The 26,747-nt window shown below is 38.0% G+C and overlaps 1 protein-coding gene and 1 long non-coding RNA gene across 8 annotated transcripts in view; one reads left to right on the top strand and one right to left on the bottom strand.

Moving 5' to 3' along the window:
• The window catches only part of LOC125149523 (uncharacterized), a 54,342-nt gene extending 53,304 nt beyond the window's left edge, over nt 1–1,038 (bottom strand). Inside the window, exon 1 of the long non-coding RNA XR_007145958.1 lies at nt 911–1,038. This is a non-coding gene — a long non-coding RNA (uncharacterized LOC125149523). The remainder of the gene's footprint in view (nt 1–910) is intronic.
• A 114-nt stretch (nt 1,039–1,152) lies between these two features.
• Nucleotides 1,153–26,747, top strand: part of HORMAD2 (HORMA domain containing 2) — a 90,566-nt gene continuing 64,971 nt past the window's right edge. The window contains exons 1-7 of one of the 7 annotated variants that reach the window (XM_047828577.1): nt 1,153–1,295; nt 10,541–10,628; nt 16,605–16,746; nt 19,996–20,059; nt 20,752–20,788; nt 25,337–25,357; nt 26,070–26,096. In XM_047828577.1, coding sequence (XP_047684533.1) covers nt 10,578–10,628; nt 16,605–16,746; nt 19,996–20,059; nt 20,752–20,788; nt 25,337–25,357; nt 26,070–26,096 — 342 coding nt within the window. In that variant the 5' untranslated portion in view covers nt 1,153–1,295; nt 10,541–10,577. Of the gene's footprint in view, nt 1,296–1,334; nt 1,491–7,449; nt 7,469–10,540; nt 10,629–16,604; nt 16,747–19,995; nt 20,060–20,751; nt 20,789–25,336; nt 25,358–26,069; nt 26,097–26,747 lie in introns of those variants that run through there. The other 6 variants (XM_047828573.1, XM_047828578.1, XM_047828574.1 and 3 more) reach the window with 6 other exon arrangements.

Raw genomic sequence — 26,747 nt, 5'->3', positions numbered from 1 at the left:
CTCTCAAAATAAATAAATAAACATTAAAAAAAAAAACCTACGCTAAAGAACAATTTTAGCCCAAATTATGGCTTAGTCATTGTTATAAACTCATGTTTATAACACCTGGGTGGCTCAGTCGGTTGAAGCCCAGACTCTTGATTTTGGTTCAGGTCATGTTCTCACGGTCGTGGGGTCCAACCCTGGGTCCAGTTCTGCCCTGAACGGGAAGCCTGCTTGGGATTCTCTCACTCCCTCTCTCTCTCTCTCTCTGCCCCTCCCCTGCTCGCACATGCTCTTTCTCTCAAAATAAATAAATAAACATTAAAAAAAAAAAAAACCTACGCTAAAGAACAATTTTAGCCCAAATTATGGCTTAGTCATTATGTTATAAACTCATGTTTTTACCAACTGGTATCTTTTTTTCCTTCACTGCAGAAACAAAGTAAAACTAGGTTTCAAGTGACCCCATGCTTCCTTTACCCATTTTCTAAGAAATCCCATTGCAGAGGTTCAAAGGGCTTCACGAACCTTAGAAAAGCTCCACAAGGCACTGAGTATGTCCCTGAACGCGTGAGAAAGGGTCTGAGGAGACCAACACCCGACTGCTTACGGGAATCACCTCGCTGAGGTTTCATTTGCGTAATTACAAATCAACGTTCGAAATAACGCAAAGTTGGGTCTATGCTAGGAAAGAAGTGAGATACCCTCAAGGATGAAAACGTCTGTCTCTAGACCTCTAGCTGCCGCTTCCAGGTTGACAGCCGTCCCCAAAAGCTCTAGATGCTTCTCCCTCATCCCGCTCTGCAGTGGCCTCAGGCCTCTCTGTCCGCCTCCCGCCGCCAGTCCCGGTCCCAGGCACGCAATAAAAAGCGGTCCTCCGGGCTTTAACCCAGCACCGCCCGCGTCGGCCTCCCCGCCGCCGCCTCACCTGGGCCGGCAGGCGTCTCCTCAGCAAGCCCCGCGGCGGGCTGTCCTCGACGTTCCGGCTGCGCAAGCCGAGTGGTCCTGAACGGAAGGCCCCGTCGGGGTTCGCGTGCGGCGCCGCGAGCCAGGCACGGGTCCCGCAGGCCCGGGAGCGCGTGGCCAGCCTTCGGGAGGGCGAGAAGGCGGCAGAAGAGACGCGGCGCCGGCGACCGGGGGGCGTGTGGCGGGGAACCCGCCGCGAAGGAGGCCAGGCGCGGACGACGCCGGCGCTGAGGGGGCAGGGATCTCCAGGGGGCCGTTAGCAGCCTCTGGCAGCTTTTGCATATTCATGAAGCCGAACGAGGCGGGCCGCCCGGGCTTGACTTGGAGAGGTTATGAATTATTCATGAGTAAGTGTCTCTCGCCCCACCCAGAAAGGCGTCGTTGACTATTCATGAGCCCGAAAGGGTTTGGGCTCGAAAAGGCCGTTGGGCATCCTCCTGAGAGATCTGAGAGAGACCTCGAGGAGCTGAGGTGAGGGCTGTGCAGATGCAAGGTGCCCGGAGAAAGAGCGCGCCTGAGCATTGTTACTTCCGTGTTCTTAGGTTAATTTTTTTTTTTTTCTTTTCCTTTCCTTTTACTTGAGGCTTTAAGTTTGATTTGAAAGTATTTCGCTGAGCCCCGAAGTGCCCTGAGGAGAAGCGGGAAGGCGGCGGGGGGGGGGGGGGGGGGGGGTTGCTGAGGAAAAAAACAAAGAGAAGCTTCTAGATAACACCCTCCCCACCCACCCCCGCCGCCCTCAGGGCTCGATTTCGAAAATTTTCGCATATACCAGGGAAAAAAAAAAAAAAAAAAAAAGAGTGGCGATAATTGTACCGTGAACACCAAAGTAGCTATTGAATTCAGATTTCGGTGGAAAAGGAGGATTGAGTCTGGGTGAGGAAGCTGCAAGGGTAATCAGCGGCCAGTCAGGAAGGGGCGGGGTGGGGGAGTGCGTTGGGTGTGGAGCTTTGGGGGTGAATTTAGCTAGGCCAGGTTTTCTCCAGACATGGAGGTGTTCTGCCAGAACCAGTTCTTGCCAGAATCATCAGGAGATGACAGAGCTGGGGATGGGTCCGCACGGAATGACCTTGACTCCTTTTCCACCTTAACCGGGACATGCCGTTTAATCTCCGTGGACTTTAGTTCCCCAAACAGTACAGGGGAGAAAGTGGCTTGAAACGCGAGATTAGCCAATCACCGACGTGCGTTCGGATGTGCAGAGCATGGGAGGCGGTGTGCAGTACATCATGTACTCGCTGGTGAAAATGAAGATAAAGCTGGGTGCTTGCCCCTAAAGGAATTTTCTTTCTTTCTTTCTTTTTCTTAATGTCTATTTTGAGAGAAAGCGAAAGAAAGCGAGTAGGGGAGGGGCAGAGAGAAAAGGAGAGCGAGAATCCCAAGCAGGCTCTGCGCAGTGAGCACAAAGCCCAACGGTTCTCATGACCTGGGCAGAAATGATGAGTCCCTCTCTTAATGAAGTGGACCACCCAAGCGCCTGCCCCTATAGGAATTTTTTATTTAATTAGGCTGAGAGTCTAATGTCTCCCCCCATTAGATCATCATCAATCTCTTGCCATGTGAACAGTATTATTTTACATCACTGTAATCCTAGATGATGACTGGCACATTGTGGTCACCCAGTAAATGTTGAATGAATGAATAATTGAAATAGCCTGAAGAAGATATTAAAAAACCAAAATAGCATGTACAAATAACCCAGTTAATATAGTGGAAACCATTTATTCTGAGTGAGCTGGGAGAAGAAATTACCAGAGCCAGATGGGATTTATTAAAATGGTGAATGATAATTTGTGGAAGCAAACTCTGTGAAGCCTCTGAGTAACTGGGTGACCTTTGACAAACCAAGTTCTTTAAAAAAAATTTTTTTTTAATGTTTATTTATTTTTGAGAGAGGGAGAATGCAAGTATGTGAGTGAGGGAGACGGAGAGGGAGGTAGAATCCGAAGCAGGCTCTGCACTGTGGGGCTTGAACTCACCAACCATGAAAGAGATCAAGACCTGAGCTGCAGTTGGACACTCAACCGACTGAGCCACCCAGGTGCCTCAACAAACCAAGTTCTTTTGTTGAACTTCGTTTTCCTCTTCTCTATTGTCAAAATCCATGACCCATTTTGAATTAATATTTGTATACAGTGTGAAATTTAGGTTGAGGGTTTTCTTTGTTTTGTTCTTTTTGGGGGGGGGGGGTGTTCAGCCTATGCATGTCCTATTGTTCCAGTACTATTTGTTAAAAAGACTATCTTTCCTCCACTAAATTGACTTTCCTTTTCTTTAAAGTGAAGAGATTGGATTGTCTGTAGAGGATGTGTCCTTTCCCTTCCAATTCTATGTTGCTGAGCCCATTTAGGTCAAAATGTACTTCCTTTCAGTAAAGCCATCCTTCCAATCAGGCAAGAAAGATCATCTAGTTGCATTTATTAGAATCCAGCTATTCGATATTACTCATTTGAGAGAAAGGGGATTTGTTGGGAAAAAATGGTTTTGGAAGATTGAGAAAGATGGGTGGGGAGTGTTAGGAAACCAACTATTATTGTCTTTGGGCAAACATAATAAAACTGGTTTTTGCTTCACTCACAATGGCCAAAGAAGGAAAAAGGTGGCTTAGGCTTTAATGCGCTGAACAGTAGCTGGTTAATCTTTATCTGAATCTTGGATTCACACATAAAAGGGTAAAACAGTAAGCAATTGTATCACCATTTTAAATAGGGCAGTTGAGATGTAGGTCAAGAGGTAAGCCTAGCATGAATCTTTATCTGAGAAAGCACAGAAATCTTTTCTCTTTCTCAAGATCATAATTCTTGTCACAGAGTAGACAAGCATAAAAATGAAAGATATTGATGCCCTGTGAAGTTTCAGATGTTTGTGGGTCAAATATGCAAGCAAATATATAAGTGAAAGACATTTGAAAGTTAGAGTTCTGTTCTTCAAATCCATAGTTATGAAATCTCTCTTGGGTTTTTAGATAATGAGTTAGAACAAGGTGATAAAAAACAATCAGAGTTATTCTCTAAGAGTGCATGATCTGTAGTGTCATACCTCCTGGGGCTGTTAGCTTGTGAGCTTTCAAAATTAAGCAGAGTTTGTACTTGAATAGGAGACTTCCACAAAACACCTGCTCAAAGGGAAAACAACAGTAACAACAGAATAGTTAGAGGTTGAAAAGAGCCTCGCTATTAAAAAAAAAAATTAGATACATTTTGCCTTCCTAAAGCAAACTCATTCTAGAAAAACAGAAAAAGACACAAAGACACTACTGTATTTAGAAATAAGCAAGCAAGCCCAACAAGTAGGAAGGCACTGGTAGTGCATCATTTTATTTATTTACCTATATTTATTTATTTTGAGAGAGAGAGAGAGCATGCATGAAATGTGGGGGAGGGGCAGAGGGAAGAGAGAGAGAGAATCTTAAACAGACTCCATGCCCAGAGCAGAGCTTGATGTGGGGCTCCATCTCATGACTATGAGATCATAAAATCAAGAGTCGGGCACTTAACGGATTGAGCCACCTAGCTTCCTGGGTAGTGCGTTATTTTAGGTGGGGTGAAAGCAAAAAGGGATTTTATTTTGGGGAGTCATTGTAGAAAAACCCCTAAATTGTGAGTCAGAGTTTCTTGAGTTTTATTCTCAGTTCTACCACTAAATGTTTGATTGACCCTAAGTCAGTTGACTTCTCTGGACCTTGATTTCCTCATCTAGAAAATTAGATGTTTGGGGTAGATGACATTCAAAGTTCCTTCTACCTATTAATATTAATATTCTGTAATTCTTTTCTAGATGCTTAATTCTTCCTTGTTCTTGTAGTATCTCTCTATTGATTCAGGAGATACTTTTTGAGCATCTATTTTGTTTCAATACTGTAATCGTGCTGAGGATTCAAGAATGAAGTAAAGCAGGGGCGCCTGAGTGGCTCAGTCGGTTGAGTGTCCGACTTCAGCTCAGGTAACGATCTCGCAGTTTGTGAGTTCGAGCCCCGCGTGCTCTGTGCTGATGGCTCAGAGCCTGGAGCCTGCTTTGGATTCTGTGTCTCCCTGTCTTTCTGCCCCTCCCACACTCATTCTCTGTCTCTCTCCGTCTTTCAACAATAAACATTAAAAAAAATTTTTTTTAAAGAATGAAGTAAAGCAGACACAAAAGGTCACATATTACATGGTTTCATTATATGAAATGTCCAGAATAGGCAAATCCATAGAGATGAAACATGGATTAGTGGTTGCAAGGTGTTGGGGAGGAGAGAGTGGGGAGTGATTGGTAGTGGGGACAGAGTTTCTTTTTGGGGAACAAAAACCTTCTAGAATTAATAGTGACAGTTGCAAAACCCTAAATATACCAAGATCCACTAAATTGTACCTTAAAAAAAACTTTGAAAAATAAATGAGCTAGACAGACACAACTTTACTCTCATGTTAGCTCACAGTAGGGTGGGATGGATACATAAATACAACCATGATACAGTATATATTACAATGGGCACATAACCCAACTTGCTCGCTGTAGTGAATCAGGAAATATTCCTTGAGAACATTATACTAAACCATGTCCAGGAGATAAGTAAGAATTGAGAATGGAGGAGAATGTTTCAGGCAGAAGGAATATTGCAAAAGCCTGCAAGCTGTAGAGAATATGGTCCTTTAGGGTAATCAAAGTAGATAAGAATAGCTGATTCATAAAAGTGTAAGGGAAAATGGTTAGAGATGTGGCTAAGAAGGCATGAGCCAGATCTTGAAGCCATGGTAAGGAGTTTGGATTTTATCCTGAGCAAAGTGGGAAACCATTGAAGAATTTCAGTCTAAGAAGTTACATAATCAAGTTCACAATTTAGAAAGAAAACTTTGGCTATGGTACAAAAAACAGCCTGGAGAAGGGCAGGATCAATGACAGGCAGACTAGACTGGTGGTTGTAGCAGTCCAGACAAAAGATGAGGCTAATCTGATCTAAAGCAGAGATAACAGCATGTATAAAGTGAGTAATAGACATATTTGATAAATGTTAAGGAGACTGGATGTGGAAATGAGAGAGGGAACAGAGTTGAGTCATAGTTTTTAGGCTTGAACAGTTAGGTATTTGATGATGTCATTTACTGAGCTAGGGAACAGAAATAGGTTTTGGGGGGAAAGAGCTGACATTTAGCTGTGTTGGGAACATCAAAGTGGAACTGTCTCATAGACTGAGGTATAGATTTCTAACTCCTCAGAGAGACCTGGGCTCCTTATATCCAATCATGTGAATAGATATAGTAGTTGAAACAATGGGAATGTGTTTGTTCATCCAGGGAGTGTGTTTAGAAATAAGGAAAACAAAAACAAAAACAAAAAAAAACACTCCTAGTACAGAACCCTGAACACAAATGTTAAGAAATGGGCGGGGAAAAAAGTCTGAAATAGACAATGAGAAGGAAAAACTGGAAGGCTGGAAGAAAACTAGGAGTTCAAATACTAACATAAGATTTAAAAAATATAAACATGCTTTATTACTTATAATGAAATATTTGTCAGTGTTCTAAATGCCCTATATATAATGGCTCATTTAGTCCTTCCACAACCCTGTGAAGCTGGTACTATTACTATCCTTGTTTTAAGATGGGGAAACTGAGGCACACAATCTGCCCAAGATGATAGGGCAAGTTAATTGCAGACTGAAATTTGATCCTAGATAGTGTGACTCCAGAAGAGTGCGAGTACTTAACCATTATGCTAGGTATGCTCTCTGGACGTACACATCCCCATGTAAACATTGTAAGAGCCCTGAGAAGTTGGATTTATTGTCTCTGTTTTACAAAAAAGGAAACTGAGGCCCAGGGTGATTGTGGGATATGGCCAAGTTACAAAGCTACTAGATAGTTGAACAGAATTTGAGCCTAGGTTCCTTAACTCCAAAGCTGCTTTCTACTACATTATACTGCTGTTTATTTCTCTCTTCACACACACACATATGTGTAAATAAAATTTAACTTTACTTATTTTAGAAATGTTAATTCCTCAGGTATTTACCAAATGCTAATAGTAACCAGCTTTGAATCCTTTCTCAAAAACAAGTGCCCTGATTTGTCTCAGAGTTTTCAGTGATAGTATCAGTTTAATCCAGGTTTCTGTACATTCCTATATAATGTCCTAGCCATTATGTCCTAATTGAATGATGCTTTTTTCAGCACTTGATTCTCTAGAAATGCCATCAGAATGTCTTATGATCATAGAAATTTTTTTTAAGTTTATGTATTTAAGTAATCTCTACACCCAACGCAGGGCTCAAACTCACAATCCCCGAGATTATGCTCTACTGACTGAGTCGGCCAGGCATTCCCATAGATAGATTTTTTTTTTTAAATCAATGAAGAAATCTATTTAAAAATTCTTCTCATTATTATTTATTATTTTTAATGTTTATTTATTTATTTATTTAGAGAGCCAAGTAGGCTCAGCACTGTTAGCACAGAGCCTAATGTGGGGTTCCATCCCATGAACTGTGAGATCATGACCTGAGCTGAAATCAAGAGTTGGAGGCTTAACCAACGGAGCCACCCAGGTGCCCCTATTCTTCTTATGTATTGTCTCTAAGACTAATAACTACCCCAGGAGGGGGTCATTTACATGGCTTAATGGACCAGAACTAGGGCTTAAACTTCTGTACTTCCTTATTTTGCTCATTTTATTTCTTGAAGTTTTAAGGGAAACAATTGATGTGTTGAGTCAGATTTGAAGGTTATACACAGAAATGAAAGCTATATTTTGAAGTCAACAAAAGACACCTGGCAACGTTTAAGGACTAAAGGACTGTTAGGTGGTTTTCAGTGTCCTACAGGATATTGTAAGAGTGTCCCCTAGTGCTGATCTGAAGAAGTAATTTGAGAGAAATTAAATATTACTTGTTTATAATCTCTATCACCATCTTGTGGCCGTGTCCTCAAATAATTCTGCCTTTTATTTGCAAAATCATCCAGAATCTTGCATTGTTCAATACACCAAAGAAGGTCACAGGCTATCCTGGGTGATCCAGAATGGAATTACTTTAAATAGGTTATTTGGTCAGAACTCCATAACTTGAAAAGCAGCCCCAATACAAATTAAATTAAGATCAGTGGCACCTGGGTGGCTCAGTTGGTTGAGCGTACGACTTTGGCTCAGGTCATGATCTCACAGCTCGTGAGTTCGAGCCCCACATCGGGCTCTGTCCTGACAGCTCGGAGCTTAGAGCCTGCTTTGGATTCTGTGTCTCCCTCTCTCTCTGCCCCTAACCCACTCACATTCTGTCTCTGTCTCTCTCAAAAATAAACATTAAACTTTTTTTTTTAAATAAAGATCTTTGAAAAGAAAAAGGGAATTTGCTTCTTTGTTTATGCCAGTGAAGCAATAGAAGTGCAAACCAGATGTATTTCTTTCTCTTTTTTTTTTTATAACTTAAGGTCCCTCTGTTTTATTTATTTATTTATTTATTTTTTTAAATTTTTTTTTTTTTAACGTTTATTTATTTTTGGGACAGAGAGAGACAGAGCATGAACGGGGGAGGGGCAGAGAGAGAGGGAGACACAGAATCGGAAACAGGCTCCAGGCTCTGAGCCATCAGCCCAGAGCCTGACTCGGGGCTCGAACTCACGGACCGCGAGATCGTGACCTGGCTGAAGTCGGACGCTTAACCGACTGTGCCACCCAGGTGCCCCTTTATTTTTTTTTTAGTATACTCTACCCCCAATGTGGGGCTCAAACCCATGACTCCAAGATCAAGTCACATGTTCTAACGATTGAGCCAGCCAGGCACCTCAAAACTAGATGTATTTTCAACATTCATTTTTTTTATTATATTAAAATATGCATAATATAAAATTCACCACCTCAACCATTCTCAAGTATACAATGCAGTGGCGACTAAGTGCATCATGGCGTTGTGCAAACAACACTGCTGTCCGTCCTAGAAGATTTTCATCAGCCTGAACAGAAACTGTATGCCCTTTAAACATCACATTCCTTCTATCCTTCAGCCCTTTGTAACCTCTATTCTACTTTGTCTCTATGAAGTTGACTACTTTGGGCACCTCTACCTCATGTAAGTGAAATCATGCAATATTTGTCCTTTTGTGTCTGGCTTATTTCATTTAGCATAATGTTTTCAAGGTTCATCCATGTTGTACCATGTATCAGAATTTCATTCCTTTTTAAGACTTGTATATACCATTGTATATACCACATTAAAAAAAAATCCATTCAACTGTTGATGGACATTTGGGTTGTTTCCATCTTTTGAGTATTGTAAATAATACTGCTATGAACATTGGTATATAAGTATTTGACTCTCTGCTTTCGGTTCTTTTGGGTATACCTAGAAGTGGAATTGCTGAATAATATGATAATTCTGTTTAACTTTTTGAGGAACTGCCAAAATGTTTTTTACAGTAGCTGTATGATTCCCACCAGCAATGCACAAGGGTTCCAAGTTTTCCACATCCTCACCAACACTTGCTATTTTCCTTTTTTTTTTAGAAAAGCCATCCTAATGGGTGTGAAGTGTGAACTTTAACTTTTGAGTTACCTTTGAAAGCCAATTACACATGAAGTTAAATCAAGAAATCTTTTTAAGTTTATTTATCGAGAGAGAGAATGTGCATGTGCATGTACGCGAATGGGAAGGGGCAGAGAAAGAGGAAGAGAGAGGATCCCAAGCAGGCTCCATGCTGCCAGCACAGAGCCCAACGCGGGGCTCGAATGCATGGAACCACCAGGTCGTGACCTGAGCCAAAATCAAGAGTCGGATGCTTAACTGACTGAGCCGCCCAGGCGCCCCTCAAAAACATTTCTCGAATTGGGGCACCTGGGTGGCTCAATCAATTAAGCACGTCCAGTTCTTGATTTCCACTCAGGTTGTGATCCCAGGGTCATGAGATTGAGCCCTGTGTTGGGCTCTGAGCTGGGCACGGAGTCTACTTAAGATTCCCTCTCTCCCTCTATCACTCGTGCTCTCTCCTTCCCTCTGTTTCTCTAAAAAACAAAAAAGGAAAAAGAAAAAGAAGTGTTTTGAACTCCTGCTATATATATTTATATAGCCACACACACAGAACACAGTTGCCCTCTAAGGGAATAAAAAGGATGAGTAAAATATATTCTTGAGCAGTGACTGGGTGGCTCAGTCAGTCTGACTTTGGCTCAGGTCATGATCTCACAGCTAGGCTGGTGACTTCAAGCCCTGCATTGGGCTCTGTGCTGACAGCTGAAAGCCTGGAGCCTGCTTCGGATTCTGTTTCTCCCTCTCTCTCTCTCTCTCTCCCTCACTCATTCACTCTGTGTCTCTCTCTCTCAAAAATGAATAAACATTAAAAATTTTTTAAAAATATATATTGTTGAATCTTTAGGTAATTTACCATGTATTTTTCTCCTTCAAATGTATTTGGGAACAAGCAAATCAACTTAAATTCTCACTGGGTGGTTGGAAATACTAGTCTAGAGATCGTAAGCCAAATTTATAGAAAACTGGTAGTGGAGATAAAAATGGTTATTAAACTAATTTTCCAAAGAATATAGTCAATGCTAATTATATAGTCCTTCTTTTGGAAAAGTCACAAAAAAGGTTATTTTGGCAAAGTCTCTAATTTTTTTTTCACCCCCACAGGTTTGACTTGTTAAAAGAATCTTGATACATTACTACAATGGCCACTGCTCAGCTCTCTCGCTCTATCAAAATTCACAAAGCATCTAAGGTATTTACTAAGAATTAAACGAAAATCAATGACTATTTAGTGAGTTCAGAATCATGACTTTAATCTTCGGTGTTTTTATAAATAGCAGTTTTATCACTTAATTGGCACATAATATTCTGGCAGAGTATGTCTACATTTTAACTGCCTAATGGGCTGAGGATGTTCAAGAAATTAGAATAGATTCCTACAAAGTGACTGGGTGCTTGTTTCATGCTCATATGTTTAGATTTTCTAGAGTAAAAGAAATCAGGAACAAAAAAGATGTTTAAAGAGAACAGTTCTCTGTTAGATCCTCATTTCCTGAAGCAATTAGGAAATTTTTGATATGCACCATGATGTAATTTTAAGGACTGAAGGAAAGAGCACTGAGAAGAACTTGGAGGCTGGGCCCCTGTGGGAGCATGCCAGAGTCAGGGATCCTTCCCGAGTTCACAAGGGCAGGTCTGTCTTGTCCCATGACATTCATTAATGAATCATTCATTTATTAATTAAGAGCTTGGTATTATATAATACATATTATAAATAAATCTTTATCTCCCAGAAGTTTAGAATCTGGTAAAGGAAATAAGATTTAAAGGAGTCAAGCCAATATAGAAAGCAGTATATACATTATATATGTGAAAAAGAGTAAAACAATACAAATTATAGGAAGTTAGAGATTTTGTATAGACTGGAATAGTTTGTATATTACTCATGAAGGAAATGTGATGTAAGGTAGACTTTGAATAATAAAAAGGATTTGAGTAGAGGAGAGAGAAGAGAACTCTATGAGGAAAACCTACCAACATGCTTTGGCTAAAAATGAGAAATGAACATTTTAGAGAATAATGAAGAACGTATCCTTACTGGAGTGGAGAGACATCATGTTGGGCAGAAAAAGGAAATAAAACCGAATGGGAACTTTGGAAACAAATTAATATGGATCTTAAAAGCCAAGCTAAGGAATTTATGCTTTATTCTTTACTTTTTTTTTAAGTTTTTTAAAAAATTTATTTAATCTCTACACCCAGTGTGGGGCTCAAACTCACAACCTCAGGATCAAGAGTTGCATGTTCCTCCTACTGAGCCAGCCAGGCGCCCCTGCTTTATTCTTCAGTCAGGAGAGTGAATAAAATTGGGGTACCTGGGTGGCTCAGTTGGTTAACATCCAATTCTTGATTTTAGCTCAGGTCATGATCTCACAGGTTTGTGGGATTGAGCCCTGTTTTGCCTCTGGGCTGACAGCGGGGAGCCTGCTTGGGATTCTCACTCTCCCTCTCTCCCACTCACACTTGCTCTCTCTCCCAAAATAAATAAATAAATATTTATTTAAAAAAGAGAGTGAATAAAATAATTGTTTTAGGAATATTAAGCTGCAGCAAACAAAGGCAAGATTCCAGCTGAAGGAGAATTAGGGCAGAGAGAAAGTAGTCATCTTTCTGGCTTGAATTCAATATACTCACTGGATTTCTGATCTCATTTGGTTTCCTAAGTGTGCTTCCTTCCTGCGGGGAAATGCTGAGCTGGGTATATATATATATGAATTACAGTCAGCTTGGGAGTTATTTTCTCTCTGTAAATTAACAAATTGATGTTTTAATATAAACAGATCTTTGTAGTTTGGACTGAATGAACTATTTCCAGTAAGTTTTAAGTGACTGTATGATTTTGTTATTTAATACTTAAAACAACAATAATAACAATTCTAGAAGCTAACATTTATTCAGCATTTGCCATGTACTGGGCACTGTGCCAAGGGCTTTATATTATTGTTTCAATTAAACCTCACAATAAGGTGGAAACTGAAGCTCAGAGAAGTAAAGTAATTGTCTTAGGTCATGTAACTTGACAGCTGAGCTGTCAAACATCGCGTATGTCATTAGCACACTGTCTTGTTAAAATAGCTTGACATAGTGTTTTTTATTGTCAAGTCAGTATTTTCATGTATTTGACATTTATGAAAACATCAATGATGACCCTTAAGGTATTAGATCAGTTGAGCTAAGAAAAATAAGAACAGTTGAGCTAAGAAAAATAATCCCTAGGATATAGAAAAATAACAGAACTTTAGAGGGCTTTTCTAACTATTGATCTTCATTACTGCAAATGGCCTTTTAGATTCTATATTTAAAGTAAATGTCTTTATACTTCCAGGTTCTTTAATTTTACAAATGGTTATTACTCAAGTGTTACCTTTAAGTTTTGGCAAGTTTTCAGTAAGGTGCCATATATAGATGCCATGCCAACTATTATCCACTTACTCAAAAAGACCTTAATTTCTGAGGCTCTGTCAGTACAAAAAGCGGTTTTCTGTAAAATTTTACATGCACACACATGCACACCACATACATACCTAATTCCCCTTCAGCTTTAAGTTTTCCTACTTCTGCTATAGCTTATATTCCTAACACAATTCTTTTACTCACTTTCCTGATCAAATCCACTGACTTCCCATTGATTGTAAAATAAACCATAAATTCCTTAGCCTGGCTTTTAAGATCCATACTGATTTGTCCCCAAAGTTCCTATCATACATGCAAGAGTATTATAATTTTATATTATTTTATTTTATTATATATTTTTATTTATTTATTTTATTGTATACTTATTATATGTTATTATTTTATTATATACTTTTTAACAACGGAATATAATATAATTTGATAATTCATTGCCAGTGTACCAAAGAACGAAGTTTATATAGCAAAATCATGACTAGAATGTCTTTTGGATATAGCTATAGAAAAGCTTTTTGTGAGTTCTTCATCATCAAAGGCATATTTGCGGGTAGTACCTGCCTCTAAGTAACAGGATTATTAAAACTTCAACAGATGAAACTGTGTAGTATAGTAAAAAGACCTCTGAATTTGATTAAGATCATCAGAGACTTAACCATCCTGACTTCTAACAGCATGGAAGTAGTTTCACTTACTTTGTATTTTATATCGATGAAGTCATACAGTAGCGCTCATTTGTATGTGGTTCTTTTGCTCAGATTTGTCTGTGAGAGTTATCATATTGTTAAATATGTTATTAAATTGTTAAATATATTTGTAGATTGTTAAATATAGTTGTAGATCATTCATTCTCATTTCCGTATATTATTCCATTACAGGAATATATGACAATTTGTTCATCCATTCTTTTGTTGATGGGCATTTGGATAGTTTCCATTTTGGGTCTATTACAAATAATGCTATTATGAACATTCTTTTGGTGAGCATAGGTATGCATATCTGCCAGGTGTATATCTATGAGTGAAATATAGGTCATAGAACATGTGTATCTTTAGCTTTAGTAGATACCACTGAGCAAATTTTCCAAAGAGGTTGTACCCATTTATGCTCCTATAACCAGTGTTTCAAAGTTTTGATTGATTTATATCCTTGTCAACATTTGGTATTTTCTGATTTTTAAAAACTTTAGCCATTTTGGTAGGTAGTGTAGTGTTATCTAATTGTGGTTTTAATGTGCATTTCCCTCATGAAGTTTGAGTGCTATTTGTTGGCCATTTGGATATCCTGTTTTATGAAGTGTCTTATCAAGTCTTTTGTCCATTTTTCTTTTTGGTTGTCTGTCTTTTCCTTAGTGAATTTTAGGAGTTCTTCCTATATCCTGGATATGGGTCCTTTGCAGATATATGTATTGAGAATATCTTCTCCCATGTTCTCTTTGAACAGAAGTTCTTAAGTTTGATATAGTCTAATTCATCAATATTTAGAAAATACTTTAAAAATAAAATGTATTGACAAATGCCAGCTGGAGTTCATGAGACATATTTTGTGCTTGGATTAAATAAGAGCAAAAAACAGTCTCAGACTAATTAATTGTTACAAAAATGATCAAATTTTCATTTTTATTTTTATACATGTACACAGTAAATACTGAATATGACAAACATGTTGAAGTGATAACTCAAGATGCAAAACAAACTATCAGCAAATATTCTACATGAATTTAAGTTGGTAGAAAATTCTTATATGCTGAAGTAAAATTTATGCGTCCGTCACTCTCTTCTGACATTCCTAATATGGCATACCATTTCTTAGGGCAGACTATCCAATCAGTTAAGAATAACTGTATGAATTTTTCAATATATCATACATACACACATATAATTTAGAAGGAAGCTATTGTTAGCACTCATACATTTTATAGAAGGCTATCTGATATCTTACAGAACTTAAGTATTCTAACTTCTTACCTTAGTATCCTGCAAAACTCTATCAAAGTACAAAAACATGGAGATACATGGTAGTAGAATAGTAAATGAATAGTAGTTCCACATAGGTAGAGTAGGGTGTATAGGAGAGGATAGGGAGTAGGGGCAGAGAGGAGGGGATGGCAAATGAGGCAAGAGAGCTAGGCAAAGATAAGACTGATAGTTCTTTTTTTTTAATTGTTTTTAACATTTATTCATTTTTGAGAGACAGAGAGAGGCAGAGCATGAGTAGGGGAGGGGCAGAGAGATAGGGAGACACAGAATCCGAAGCAGGCTCTAGGCTCTGAACTGTCAGCAGAGCCCGATGTGGGGCTCGAACTCATGGACCAAACTCACGGACCGTGAGATCATGACCTGAGCCAAAGTCGGAAGCATAACCAACTGAGCCACCCAGGCGCCCCAAGACTGATAGTTCTCAAATGCTCCACTAAGGTACTTGAACTCTATCCTATATGAACACTGGTCATGTCATAATAAGATTTATATTCTTTTTTTTTTTTCAACGTTTATTTATTTTTGGGACAGAGAGAGACAGAGCATGAACAGGGGAGGGGCAGAGAGAGAGGGAGACACAGAATCGGAAACAGGCTCCAGGCTCCGAGCCATCAGCCCAGAGCCCGACGCGGGGCTCGAACTCACAGACCGCGAGATCGTGACCTGGCTGAAGTCGGACGCTTAACCGACTGCGCCACCCAGGCGCCCCAAGATTTATATTCTTTAAAGTTAATGATGGCAATATGAAGGACAGAGTGAATGAAAGTAACTGTTGGCAGAGAGATCGGGGCTACAGCATGCAATAAACGGGAGAAGTAAATATGTCCTAAGTCAAGGCAGTGACAGTGAGAAGGGAAAGGAGAAGATATATTTGAGAACTCTTTTAGGGAGAATTATAGGGTTTAGTGCTTGGAAATGGGGTATGAACTATGAACAAGAAAAAGAAGCCAAAGATTATTCAACTTCTACCCTGGATGATTGGAGTGGAGGCTGATTAATTTGTCTGGGAATGAAACTTGGGATCAGGTTTCAGTGAAAGGTGATAGAGATAAGTTGAGTTTGAGGGTTCTACAAGTGGCCTAGGAGTAGATGTTCACGAAACAGAAACACAGAAGTAGGGCTTAAACAGAAATAAAGATTTGAAGTCTTCTCTGTATGGGCTATAGCTGAAGCAGTGAAACTAGATGAGATTACCCAAGAAGTGAGAGCTATGCAAAGAGAAAGGACTGAAGAGAGAATTTAAAGGGCAGAAAAACTGGAAAAAATAAGAGATTGAGATAGATAGAAAGGGATATGTGAAAAATCAAAAGAAAACTGTTATGGCAGCTGAAAAGGAAGAGGGAAGATGTGGGAAGTGTCAAACACTGCAGAGAAGTTACATAGTAAGAGGACAGAAGAGGTTGATGATAGGATGTACTTGATGACTTTGGAGAGAATGTAGGGGGTAAAAGATTGCACTGGGGATCTGAGGAGTATGTGAAAAGGAAGGAGATTATGTAATCATAGTAAAGCTCCAGTTTCACCTCAAACCCATGGATCATTGTGAAGTAAATTATACTAGTCTTGAATTGCTTGGGTAACTGTCCCTGCTTTTCTTCTCTGCCTTACCTATAAGGATCAACTTTAATGCAGTTTTCAAAGCCCTGTTTCCTTTTGATTATCTATAAAGGTATCAGATTTGAAGTCTTGAAAAACCTTTCCATCATATCTGTGGTAAAGGCATGATGGCTGAATATATTAAAGAATACTAATCTTTTTCATCTTTTTCTTTTTTTCCCCAGGAAACAGTTTTTCCATCCCAAATCACTAATGAGCATGCATCATTGATAATGGTGAAGAAACTTTTTGCTACTTCTATCTCATGTATAACATATCTAAGGGGCCTGTTTCCAGAGAGCTCTTATGGAGAACGCCATTTGGATGGTAAAGTTTAACTCAGTGATTATCTCGGCTGTTGTAGCCTTTTTCTTTACTTGGTAAGAGTAAACCTTTCATTTTTCACAGAGTGTGCTAATTCCAAGTCATGAGCATGTTCTTCAAGATCAGTTTGCTAATTTTTATTTATTTATTTATTTATTTATTTATTTATAAGTAGGCTCTGAGCCCAGAGCAGAGCCCAACACGGGGTCTGAACTCACAACCCTGAGGCCAAGGACCTGAGCTGAGATCAACAGACACTCAACCAACTGAGCCACCCAGGCACTCCTTCCTGTTTTTTTTTTTAAAGATTTTATTTTTAAGTAATCTCTATACCCAACATGGGGCTTGAACTTACAACCCCAAGATCAAGAGTTGGTTGCATGCTCTTCCAACTGAGCCAGACAAGCGCCCCTCATTTTCCATTTTAATTTAACTATGTTTAGTGGTTCTACTTATAGGAATCATTACTTCCTAGCTGGATACCAAATGACAGACTGAGAAGAAAATAAATCTGTATAGACAAGCCCAGTAATTCTAAGCCATACCTATAAAAGCAGCAGCTGGATCAAAATCTATTTGGGCGCTGTAGATTTGCACTATTTTGTGCCTCAGTTGAGTTTGTTTTCTGAGGTTTACTTTGGCATTGAGGAAGTTTAATGCAGCCAGGTGAAAAACTCTTCATACTGTTGACACATATAAATATGCTGGAAGAAAAGCATATTCATGCCAAACCCATTTGTTGATAAACATGGAGAGACAATTATTATTCTAATAGTGCTTTTCTTTTCTCAATTGCCAGGTCTCCTACTTTCCTCTCTTTTATTTCTTGTGTCTGAAACTTATGATCTCATTTCCTTATATTACAAGCTGTTTCTGGCTCCTTTCCTTCTCTTGTATTGAAAGAAAAAAAAATGTACCTAGGACTCTTCAATTTTTTAGAATCTTTTATTATTAGCTTTAAAAGCTGAATTGTGATAACAATTCAGAAAAATCTTGCTGATTTGTCACTAAAATGGGAACTATCACTTAGGAAAATAAATGTAAAGAGCTAGAAGTTTCCTTGTAAGATCATATTTTTCAAGATCTAACTTAAAGTTCCTCACATCTGTATTTAATGATATACCTTGGCCTCATTCCAATTTAATTTTCTTAACATTTGATTCTCTATACTAGCATCAATGAAAGGCATGTGGTGCTATAAATACAAAAACATGATATTTGCAGTCATGACAACTTCATTTGTGTCATGTCTTCTTTTGATCTATAGAAAATAAATCTGTAATTGTGAATATGTTTATATGTAGCACAGAGTTGCATTTCTCTTCATTTGGAACAGAATTGGGAAAAATTGGAAAAAGACATTTTTGGGGTAATTAATTAAGGGTTTATTGTGCGTCAGTCACTACCCTAGGCATGGTAAGGGGATGAAATGTTAAAAACCAAAATTCAACTGAGTGCATTTGAAGATCTAATTGGTTTTATTCAATAATTCATGAATGATGCAATATCCAATGTAGCAAATAGAAATAGTTCTAAGAAGCTGTACAAAATGGAAAACTATTATAGGCAGGGTGGGACAAGGAAGTCATTAGTAAAAGAAAAGAAAAGTTTGTATCAGGCAGGGTCACTTTCCTTGGGGGGGTGGGGAAAAGGCAGGGGTCTATCCTGCAGATTACCTCACTAGGGTTGATCAGGAAATTCCAGATTGACTGGTTAAAGTTTACATTCCTGCAATTAAGTCTTGGTTTGCTCTTTGTGGAGGGCAAGTGTTTCCATTTCAGGCCCTTTCTCTCTCTGTCTCTGTCTCTGTTTCTCTCTGTCTCTCTCTCTTTCTTTCATTCAACATGGGTAACACTATTACTTATGGCTTTATTTTTTGTGATAATTTTAGTGGAGGTTATATGTTTCCCTCTCAATGTTTGTACTTAAAGTAGCATACATCATAAATATGTTCAGTTCTCCTATGTCACTCTTTTTGGTAATCTCTAAATATTATACCAATATGGAGTAATTTTCATGTATCTCAATAGAGATAGAGGAGACATCAACTTTAGAACAGGAAAACAACATGAAAAGGTGAAGTGACATGCAAAGTCATACCTGTATCAGTGATTGATTTTAGAGTGATCTATACCAAAACTCTTTTAAAAAATTTTTTTGGGGGGTGGCGCCTGGGTGGCTCAGTTGGTTGAAAATCTGACTTCAGCTCAGGTCATGATCTCGGTTCATGAGTTTGAGCCCCACGTGGGGCTCTGTGCTGACAGCTCAGAGCCTGGAGCCTGCTTCGGATTCTGTGTCTCCCTCTCTCTCTGCCCATTCCCCACTCATGCTCTGTCTCTGTCTCTCAAAAATGAATAAACGTTAAAATAAAAAAATAAAAAGAATTTAAAAAAAAATTTTTTTTTTCAACGTTTATTTTTTTTTGGGACAGAGAGAGACAGAGCATGAACGGGGGAGGGGCAGAGAGAGAGAGGGAGACACAGAATCGGAAAAAAAAATAAAAAGAATTTTAATGTTTATTTATTTATTTACTTTTTGAGAGAGAGAGAGAGAGAGAGAGAGAGAGAGAGAGAGAAAGCATAAGTGGGGGAGGGGCAGAGAGAAAGGGAGACAGAATCTGAAGCAGGTTCCAGGCTCTGAGCTGTCAGAGCCCAATGTGGGGCTGGAACTCATGAACGGCGAGATCAAGACCTGAGCCAGTCAAAGTCAGACGCTTAACTGACTGGGCCACCTAGGCACCTCTAAGCTAAAACTCTTTTAATATGATTTTCCTGTTCTCTGACTATAGTAAGGTGGTTGAATTTCAGATGGAAATTAATATTTGAGAATAATCCATGGGAAGAATTTTCTTCTGTATTTTCATTGAGAGGGAGAGAAATATGAGAGAAGTGACTTGAGAATTGAGGTACATGTTTTAAATTGGTTAATGGAAATGGTCTCAGTAATACCTTATGATTACTTGAAATTCAACGGAAGCAAAGAAGTAACACAAATTGATTTTGCAGCCAACTCAGTTGTGCTGCATTGTAGAAGGGGAGACTGCTAGACTACAATCAAAATTGGAACTAAGCTAATCATCAACATAGAATTTATTTCTAAAGTAGATATTTAGAGATTCAAAATGTTTTTATAAGCTATAAAACTAAGTTATGCAAATAAAATAGTTAAAGGAAATATCCTTATTTAGCATGGACAATTTTAGTACAGCAATCATTTAGTAGAGGAAAATAGACTGTGTTTCTATTTTTGTAGACCTCAGTTTAAAAATACTTCGAGAAGATAAAAAATGTCCGGGGTCACTGCATATTATCAAATGGTAAGTAATTGAAATTCGCAAAAGTAGAACAACATTATTTTTATCGTGGTTGAAATTACCCATAAGACTATTTGGGAAGATCATTTCCTTAAAACCATTTCTTTCTTCTTTCTCTTTTTCTCTCTCTCACTTTCCTTCCTTCCTTCCTTCCTTCTTTCCTTCCTTCCTTCCTTCCTTCCATTTCCTTCTCCTTCCTTCCTTCCTTTTTCTTCCTTCCATCTTGTTTTCCACAATTTCTTAGAAATTTATAACAATTATTTCATATAATTTTAAGGTATTGATTTAGTTTATTTTTTGAAGAAAATGGACTTGTACAAGGATAGAAAAATATTTGGCTCCTGAAACAAATACAACACTATATGTCAACTAAACTTCAATAACAAAAATTTTAAAAAGAGAGAAAAATAGCAGTCAAAATTTGATTACTCATCACATGCATATCAGTATCCTAAGCATTATGGGAAGCAAAAAGAAAAATAAGATGTAGTTCCCTACCTTAAAATTGCTTACCTATAACCTATAAAGTTCTATCAACATATTAAATGACACTGGGAGTTTTAAAAAAGTTTAAATGTAAGAGGTAAAATGACTACCAATTTAACGTTCCTCAAAGCAAAGAATATGCTGTACTGGAAATTTTTTTGGCTTTTGCATCTGGTCCAAATTGACATCAAACATTTATTTCTTGACAGGATTCAAGGCTGTTTTGATGCTTTGGAAAAGAGATACGTAAGAATGTTTTTAAATTTACACCAAGATTAAAGACTCATCTTTTATCCCTTAAAAAAAAAGTTTAGCCTTTATTTTGTTGTTGTGTAATAAGTGTACCATTGCCTACATTTGCATTTCTGAAACAGTTTCTTTTCATTTTATGTCTTTGTTGTCTCGTTAATGTCTTGTTTTCATTAATTAGAAAGGAAACCCTCACTTTTCTCTTTTACATACTCATATCTTTTTGACCACAGAATTTCCTCTGAAGTCACTGGAAGAGATCCAGAGGATGTGGGACAGGGGAGACAAGAATCTGGCATTTAGCACGTTGAATATGTTCAAAATAGTTGTGATTAAACTCACAGATATGAAAGGAAAAAATAGACTTGAATAAGTCTAGTTTTTATTCTATGTTGGTTATTTTGTTAACTATGTTTGGTGCATGTATATAATACATTCCCTCAAAATAGCTAGTATTGTAACTTGGAGTTTTAAAAAATGCAGCTGAATTTTAAGTGCATCAGATCTTTCTTGCTGTCCAAGACAGCTATGAAGGGTGTAAAATTTAGAGGCCCTGGTCCTAGTTGAAGAGACAAGATGTATATAAATTAACCTTCTGCCTGCATCCCCTCCTTTTCCCCATCTATATCTTCTTTTAACTTCCTCAATTCCTATCCCTTTAAGAAATTTTGAGGTGAATAAGCCTTACATAGGATTATTTAGTTGCACTCATACATTTCCTTTTTCACTGAACAGTTATTATTTATGATTTATTCAACACTGACCTGGGGGACTGAGGGATACAAAATTAAAACAGATATGGGATTGTGCACACAAAGATTTTCTAGACCATGGCAGAAAATAAATGATATTCATGTGCACGGCTGATGATCAGCCATGATACACTGGCCCAGCTGTGTCTGTTGTTAAAATATTGAAATATCAGGTGGTAAATAGCTGCTTCGCTGAGACCCAGAATGACCCCCACCATGGCGTCCCCCTCACCTCATCACTGTCTCTTTTGGGATCTCCCCAGACTGATTCATAATCTAGCAATTAAAAGGTTAACATCTGGCCCAGGGGGAGCTTCCAGGAACCCAGCTCCAAGGCTAAATTGGCATCCTTTCCGATTGGCCCATACCTGTGCCATATTGTGCTGTTAAATGTTTATTTTTTTCATATTAGTTTGATATTTTTATGTAAAAATATCAGAAATATTTTGACTACACCTCTATCACAAGTATAAGTAACCATAATACTCATTAGAAATTGTTGCATGCTAAAGGAAAGATACTGATTGTTTACAATGGAAATATGGAAAAGGAGGGGTTATATCTAGTGAGGAGCATGAAGGAAATCTTCGGGAGAAAATGGCTTTTGAACTTTGAAAGCCTTTAGTATTTGGACAGGTTTAAATGGAGAATGCATACTGAATGGTGCTCATTCATTTTCCTTCAAATGAATTCCTTCCAACATTCTTCAGCATCCATCATTGACAGGCACTACAATATAGTTAAGAGCACAAGTTTTGGAATCAGTCTGAAGGAAATCCCATTTCTGCCACTTAACACCTGTATAATCTTGGGCAAGTACCAACATCTTGGTTCCTCAGTTTCTTTATATACAAAATGGGGATAATAACAGAACTTACTCCTTAGGGTTGAGAATTAAATGGACTAATCTAAAGCACCGGTTTTCAAATGTGAGCTTGCATTAGAATCACCTGGAAGACAGTTAAAACACATATTGCCAGGCTCTACTCCCCAAAATTTCTGATGTGAGAATTTGCATTTCAGATAAATTCCAGATGATATTGAGACTGCTGGTTTAGGGACCATACTTTGAAACCACTGATTTAAATTTTTAGTACAATGCCTGGCACATAATAAACACTATGAAAGTGTTAACTCTTTTTCCTCCCCCCATCCCTCCCTCTCTACTTTCCTCCTTCCCTTCCCCTTCCTTTCATCTCTCCCTCCTTCTCTCCTCCCACCTTCTCTTATTCTTCTTTCCCTCCTTTCTTCTTTTCTTCATTCCCTCTCTTCCTCCCTTCCTTTCTTACCTATTTAATCTGTGCCAGACATTGTACCTAAATACTGGATGAGAGAAAAATGTGATTCCTCAAGGAGGTTACAGTCTAATGGAGTCACTTCTTAAATAATTACAATGTTAGGTGTACTAAAATAGCAGTGTGATGTAAAAAGATTATCTACCTAGTTTGATGGATTTATTTTACTTAAATGACTACCTGTATGACTGAATCAATTAAATTTATTGTTTTGGGAGATTAAAAGACAACACCTTAGACGGATGGCCTAGGTTCTTAATAGTATTTATATTTGTTTTTCAGTTGTTAGTATCTTAATTTCCTACTAGGAAATAGTTAATGTTGTTGTTGTTGTTGTTGTTTTAAGTTTTTATTTATGAGAGAGAGAGAGAGCACAAGCAGGTAAGGGGCAGAGAGAAGGAGAGACAGAATCGCAAGCAGCTTCTGTGCCATCAGCACAGAGCCCGATGTGGGGCTCAAACTCACAAACTGTGAGATCACAACTTGAGCCAAGATCAAGAGTTGAACATTTAACTGACCTAGCCACCCAGGTGCCCCAGGAAATAGTTAATGTTTTAAAATTAGTTTGAGTAGGGGTGCCTGGGTGGCTCAGTCGGTTGAGTGTCCGACTTCAGCTCAGGTCATAATCTCGCGGTTTGTGAGTTGGAGCCCTGCGCCGGGCTCTGTGCTAGCAACTCGGAGCCTGGAACCTGCTTCAGATTCTGTGTCTCCTCCTCTCTCTGCCTCTCCCCTGCTCATGCTCTGTCTCTCTTTGTCTCTGAATAATAAATAAAAATATTTTAAAAAATTTTTAAATAGTTTGAGTAAAGTCAAGTTTGAGTACCTAGAGATTTTGAAAGATGTTCTGTTGAAGATGATGATTATTTCTAGTTGTGAAATTTTAGGTGATTTTACCCTGTTTTCTTTGCAGTTCCTATTGTGCTTAAATTCTTTAAAGTAAGCATGTACGTATTTTTAGATAGCTATAAAAAAGAGACTATATTGTACATAGCCTCCTAATTTGTCTCATTCCCATTTTCAATCCCCTACCATTCTAACCCAGTGTCCACACTACATTCTTCAGAAATCTGTCTGATCATGTCAATCTCTTGCTTGAAAATCTGCCATGGCTATGTATGTATGTATGTATGTTTTATTTATTTAAGTCATCTCTACACCCAAAGTGGGGCTCAAACTCACAACTCCAAAATGAAGAGTTGTATGCTCTTCTAATTGAGCCAGCCAGGCACCCCATTTCCATGACTTTTAAAATAACATTGAGAGTCCTTCACAGAGAACCTGTATAATCTGGTCTACACCTGCCTTTCCAAGTCATCACTCTCACCATTGCTAACCATAGTCAAGCCACACAAGGATTCTAGAACATGCCAAATGCCTTTTCCTTTTGTTGTAGTATTCTTTTTTGCCTGCAAAATTCTCTTCACTACCCATACCTTTTACCTGGCTAACTCCAATGTATCTTTCAGGTCTCAGCCTAAATATTTACTTTCCCAGAGAAGTCTTTCCTGGCACACAACCCCCTACCCCAGCCTAGATTGTCCTTTTGTTTAATGTTCTCAAGCACCTCGTGATGCTTTGTCATAGCAATTAACACGATTGTAATGATGTACCTATCTGTTTGCTTTTTTGTTTAATGTTTTCTCTCCTGTTGGTCTGCATCTTCCTTGAGATCAGTAGCCATTTCTATTTTTGAATGAATGAATGAACTATTAATCAAATAATTAATATAAAGTTTCACTGTATAGTCTTAAAAATAAATTGTATGCAGTAACCAAAATAGCCACACAGTGTCACTAAAGTTTTATTCCTCAGGGTGAAATAGGTGAATAATTTGATATGAAATTATCAGTCCAGAAATTTTCTTTTAATTTTTTTCTTTTTTTTAAAATTTTAACTAGGTTCCATACCCAATGTGTGGCTGGAACTCACAACCCTGAGATTAAGAGTCTCATTCTCTACTGACTGAGCCAGCCAGGCGCCCCTGGTCTGGAAAATTTCTAATTTGTATTCTAGTTTTTAAATTTTTATCAGAGGCTAGATTGTATCTCTATCTATATATTGGATTACTCTTTCAAGCAGAGAGAATCTGTTTATAGTAATATATATGCAGGTAGGGCAAGGGGTTTTATAGACATACCAGACTTTAAAATTTTTTCTTTAGTAGATTAGTTTCAAAAGACAATTTTTTGGAGATACTTGTGGCATATTTAATGTTTAATAATAATGAATTATTTTGTGTATCTTTGCTTCTTCAACTAAAATATAACTTTTAGAGAGTACAGATAGTATTTTTTTTTGCATCCTTCCTCTCCCCAGCAGAACCCTATGTATGTAAATTTATACACATTTGAATAAATGAGTGAATTAGTATCCCTTTTTCAGATCTTCTACCGAAATCTTTGAACGTCTCTTAAATCATATTTTAATTAGCTTTTATTGAAAATAACAATAATATCTGTACAAGTATATAATAACAGTAGTTTTCTTTTCTCTTGAAGCTACACATGGCAGTACTTACAGTAAGTACACATTTAAAGACCAAGCCCATGTCTCTGTTGTCTTTTGGCAAGTAAAACATTAAAACAGTACTATCTCCACTTCTCCCTGAATTTCTTTATGTGTCCTATGACATTTTGGAATTAAAAAAAATAGAATCTGTCAGAAGTTTTTTTTTTTAATGTTTATTTATTTTGAGAGAGAGAGAAAGAGAGAGGAGGGAATGGGAGAGGGGCAGAGAGAGAGGAAGAGACAGAATCCCAACCAGTCTCTGCACTGTGATATGAGGCCCCAGCTCACGAGCCGAGCCGTGAGATCATGACCTGAGCTGATACCATGAGTAAGACGCTTAACCGACTGAGCCACCCAGGTGCCCCGAATCTATCAGAAGTTTTAATAAAAGATCACAAATTATGTATTTCTTAGGTATGTTATAATACATGGGGGAGTATATAGGATATACTGTCTGCCTCATATATTGGCCATCAGGATTTTGTTTTTTGAGTTACTTTAAAGACTTGGAGGTTTTTGTTTTTGCAGTTTTGTAGACTTTTTGGAGTTTTGTGCGCTTCTGGATATAACATGGTATGTATAGTTAAGAATAGAAAGAAAATGAGAAGATACTATTGGGAGTCTTAGATATTTGATTTACTTAAGCATTTTTAATTCAGTATTCAGTGAGGAATAATCTAGTAAGTTTCAGAAATTAAGTGTTATTTATTTTTCCTTAAACAGCTTTACACAAATCCCAAGGAACCTGAGGTAAGAACACACATTGAGATGTGATTATGCTTTATATTTACATGTTTACCTGGGCTGAGGCTATTGATTATGTTACTAGCTTACTGTGTGAGCAGAGTAACTCATTATGAGCTCTTTCAGTGTGTTTTGTTATGAACTTCACCAATTATTATGAGATTTTAAAAACTACTTAGGGGTATTAAAGAAAAAGCATAGAGGAAAGCCTATTCCCTAACATGTTAAAATTAAAAATCTCTGCCTGTATAAAATCACATTTTATTATTTATTTTAACCTTTAATCCTTTATTTAAAGGATTCTGAATCCTTTCTGTTTGTGGCCTTCTGGAAAATATGGCAGAATTCTAAACTTTTCTCCTTTTTGCCAATTAAATTCTCTTCTTTTTGACCTTTTCATAGATTTTTACATCTTCTTTTATCTCTAAACGTCTTTCCTATCAAATCCTACTCATACTCAAGGCCAATTTATGTTCAAATCTCCCATAAAAGCCTCTTGGCCTATGCTGTTCACACTAATTTCTTCCTTCTCTAAATTTCTTTTCTAGCAAGACTTCACAATTTAACATTCTCCATTGATTCATGTAGATTACTTTATCTCTCCAACCAGATTTTGAATTCTTTAGGACAAGTGTCTTATCTTGTATTCTGTGTCCC

This window comes from Prionailurus viverrinus, chromosome D3 (assembly GCF_022837055.1).
Source record: "Prionailurus viverrinus isolate Anna chromosome D3, UM_Priviv_1.0, whole genome shotgun sequence".
Lineage (NCBI taxonomy): Eukaryota > Metazoa > Chordata > Mammalia > Carnivora > Felidae > Prionailurus > Prionailurus viverrinus.
The sequence above is the reverse complement of the archived record's forward strand: the minus strand, read 5'-3'. Positions and strand labels throughout refer to the sequence as shown.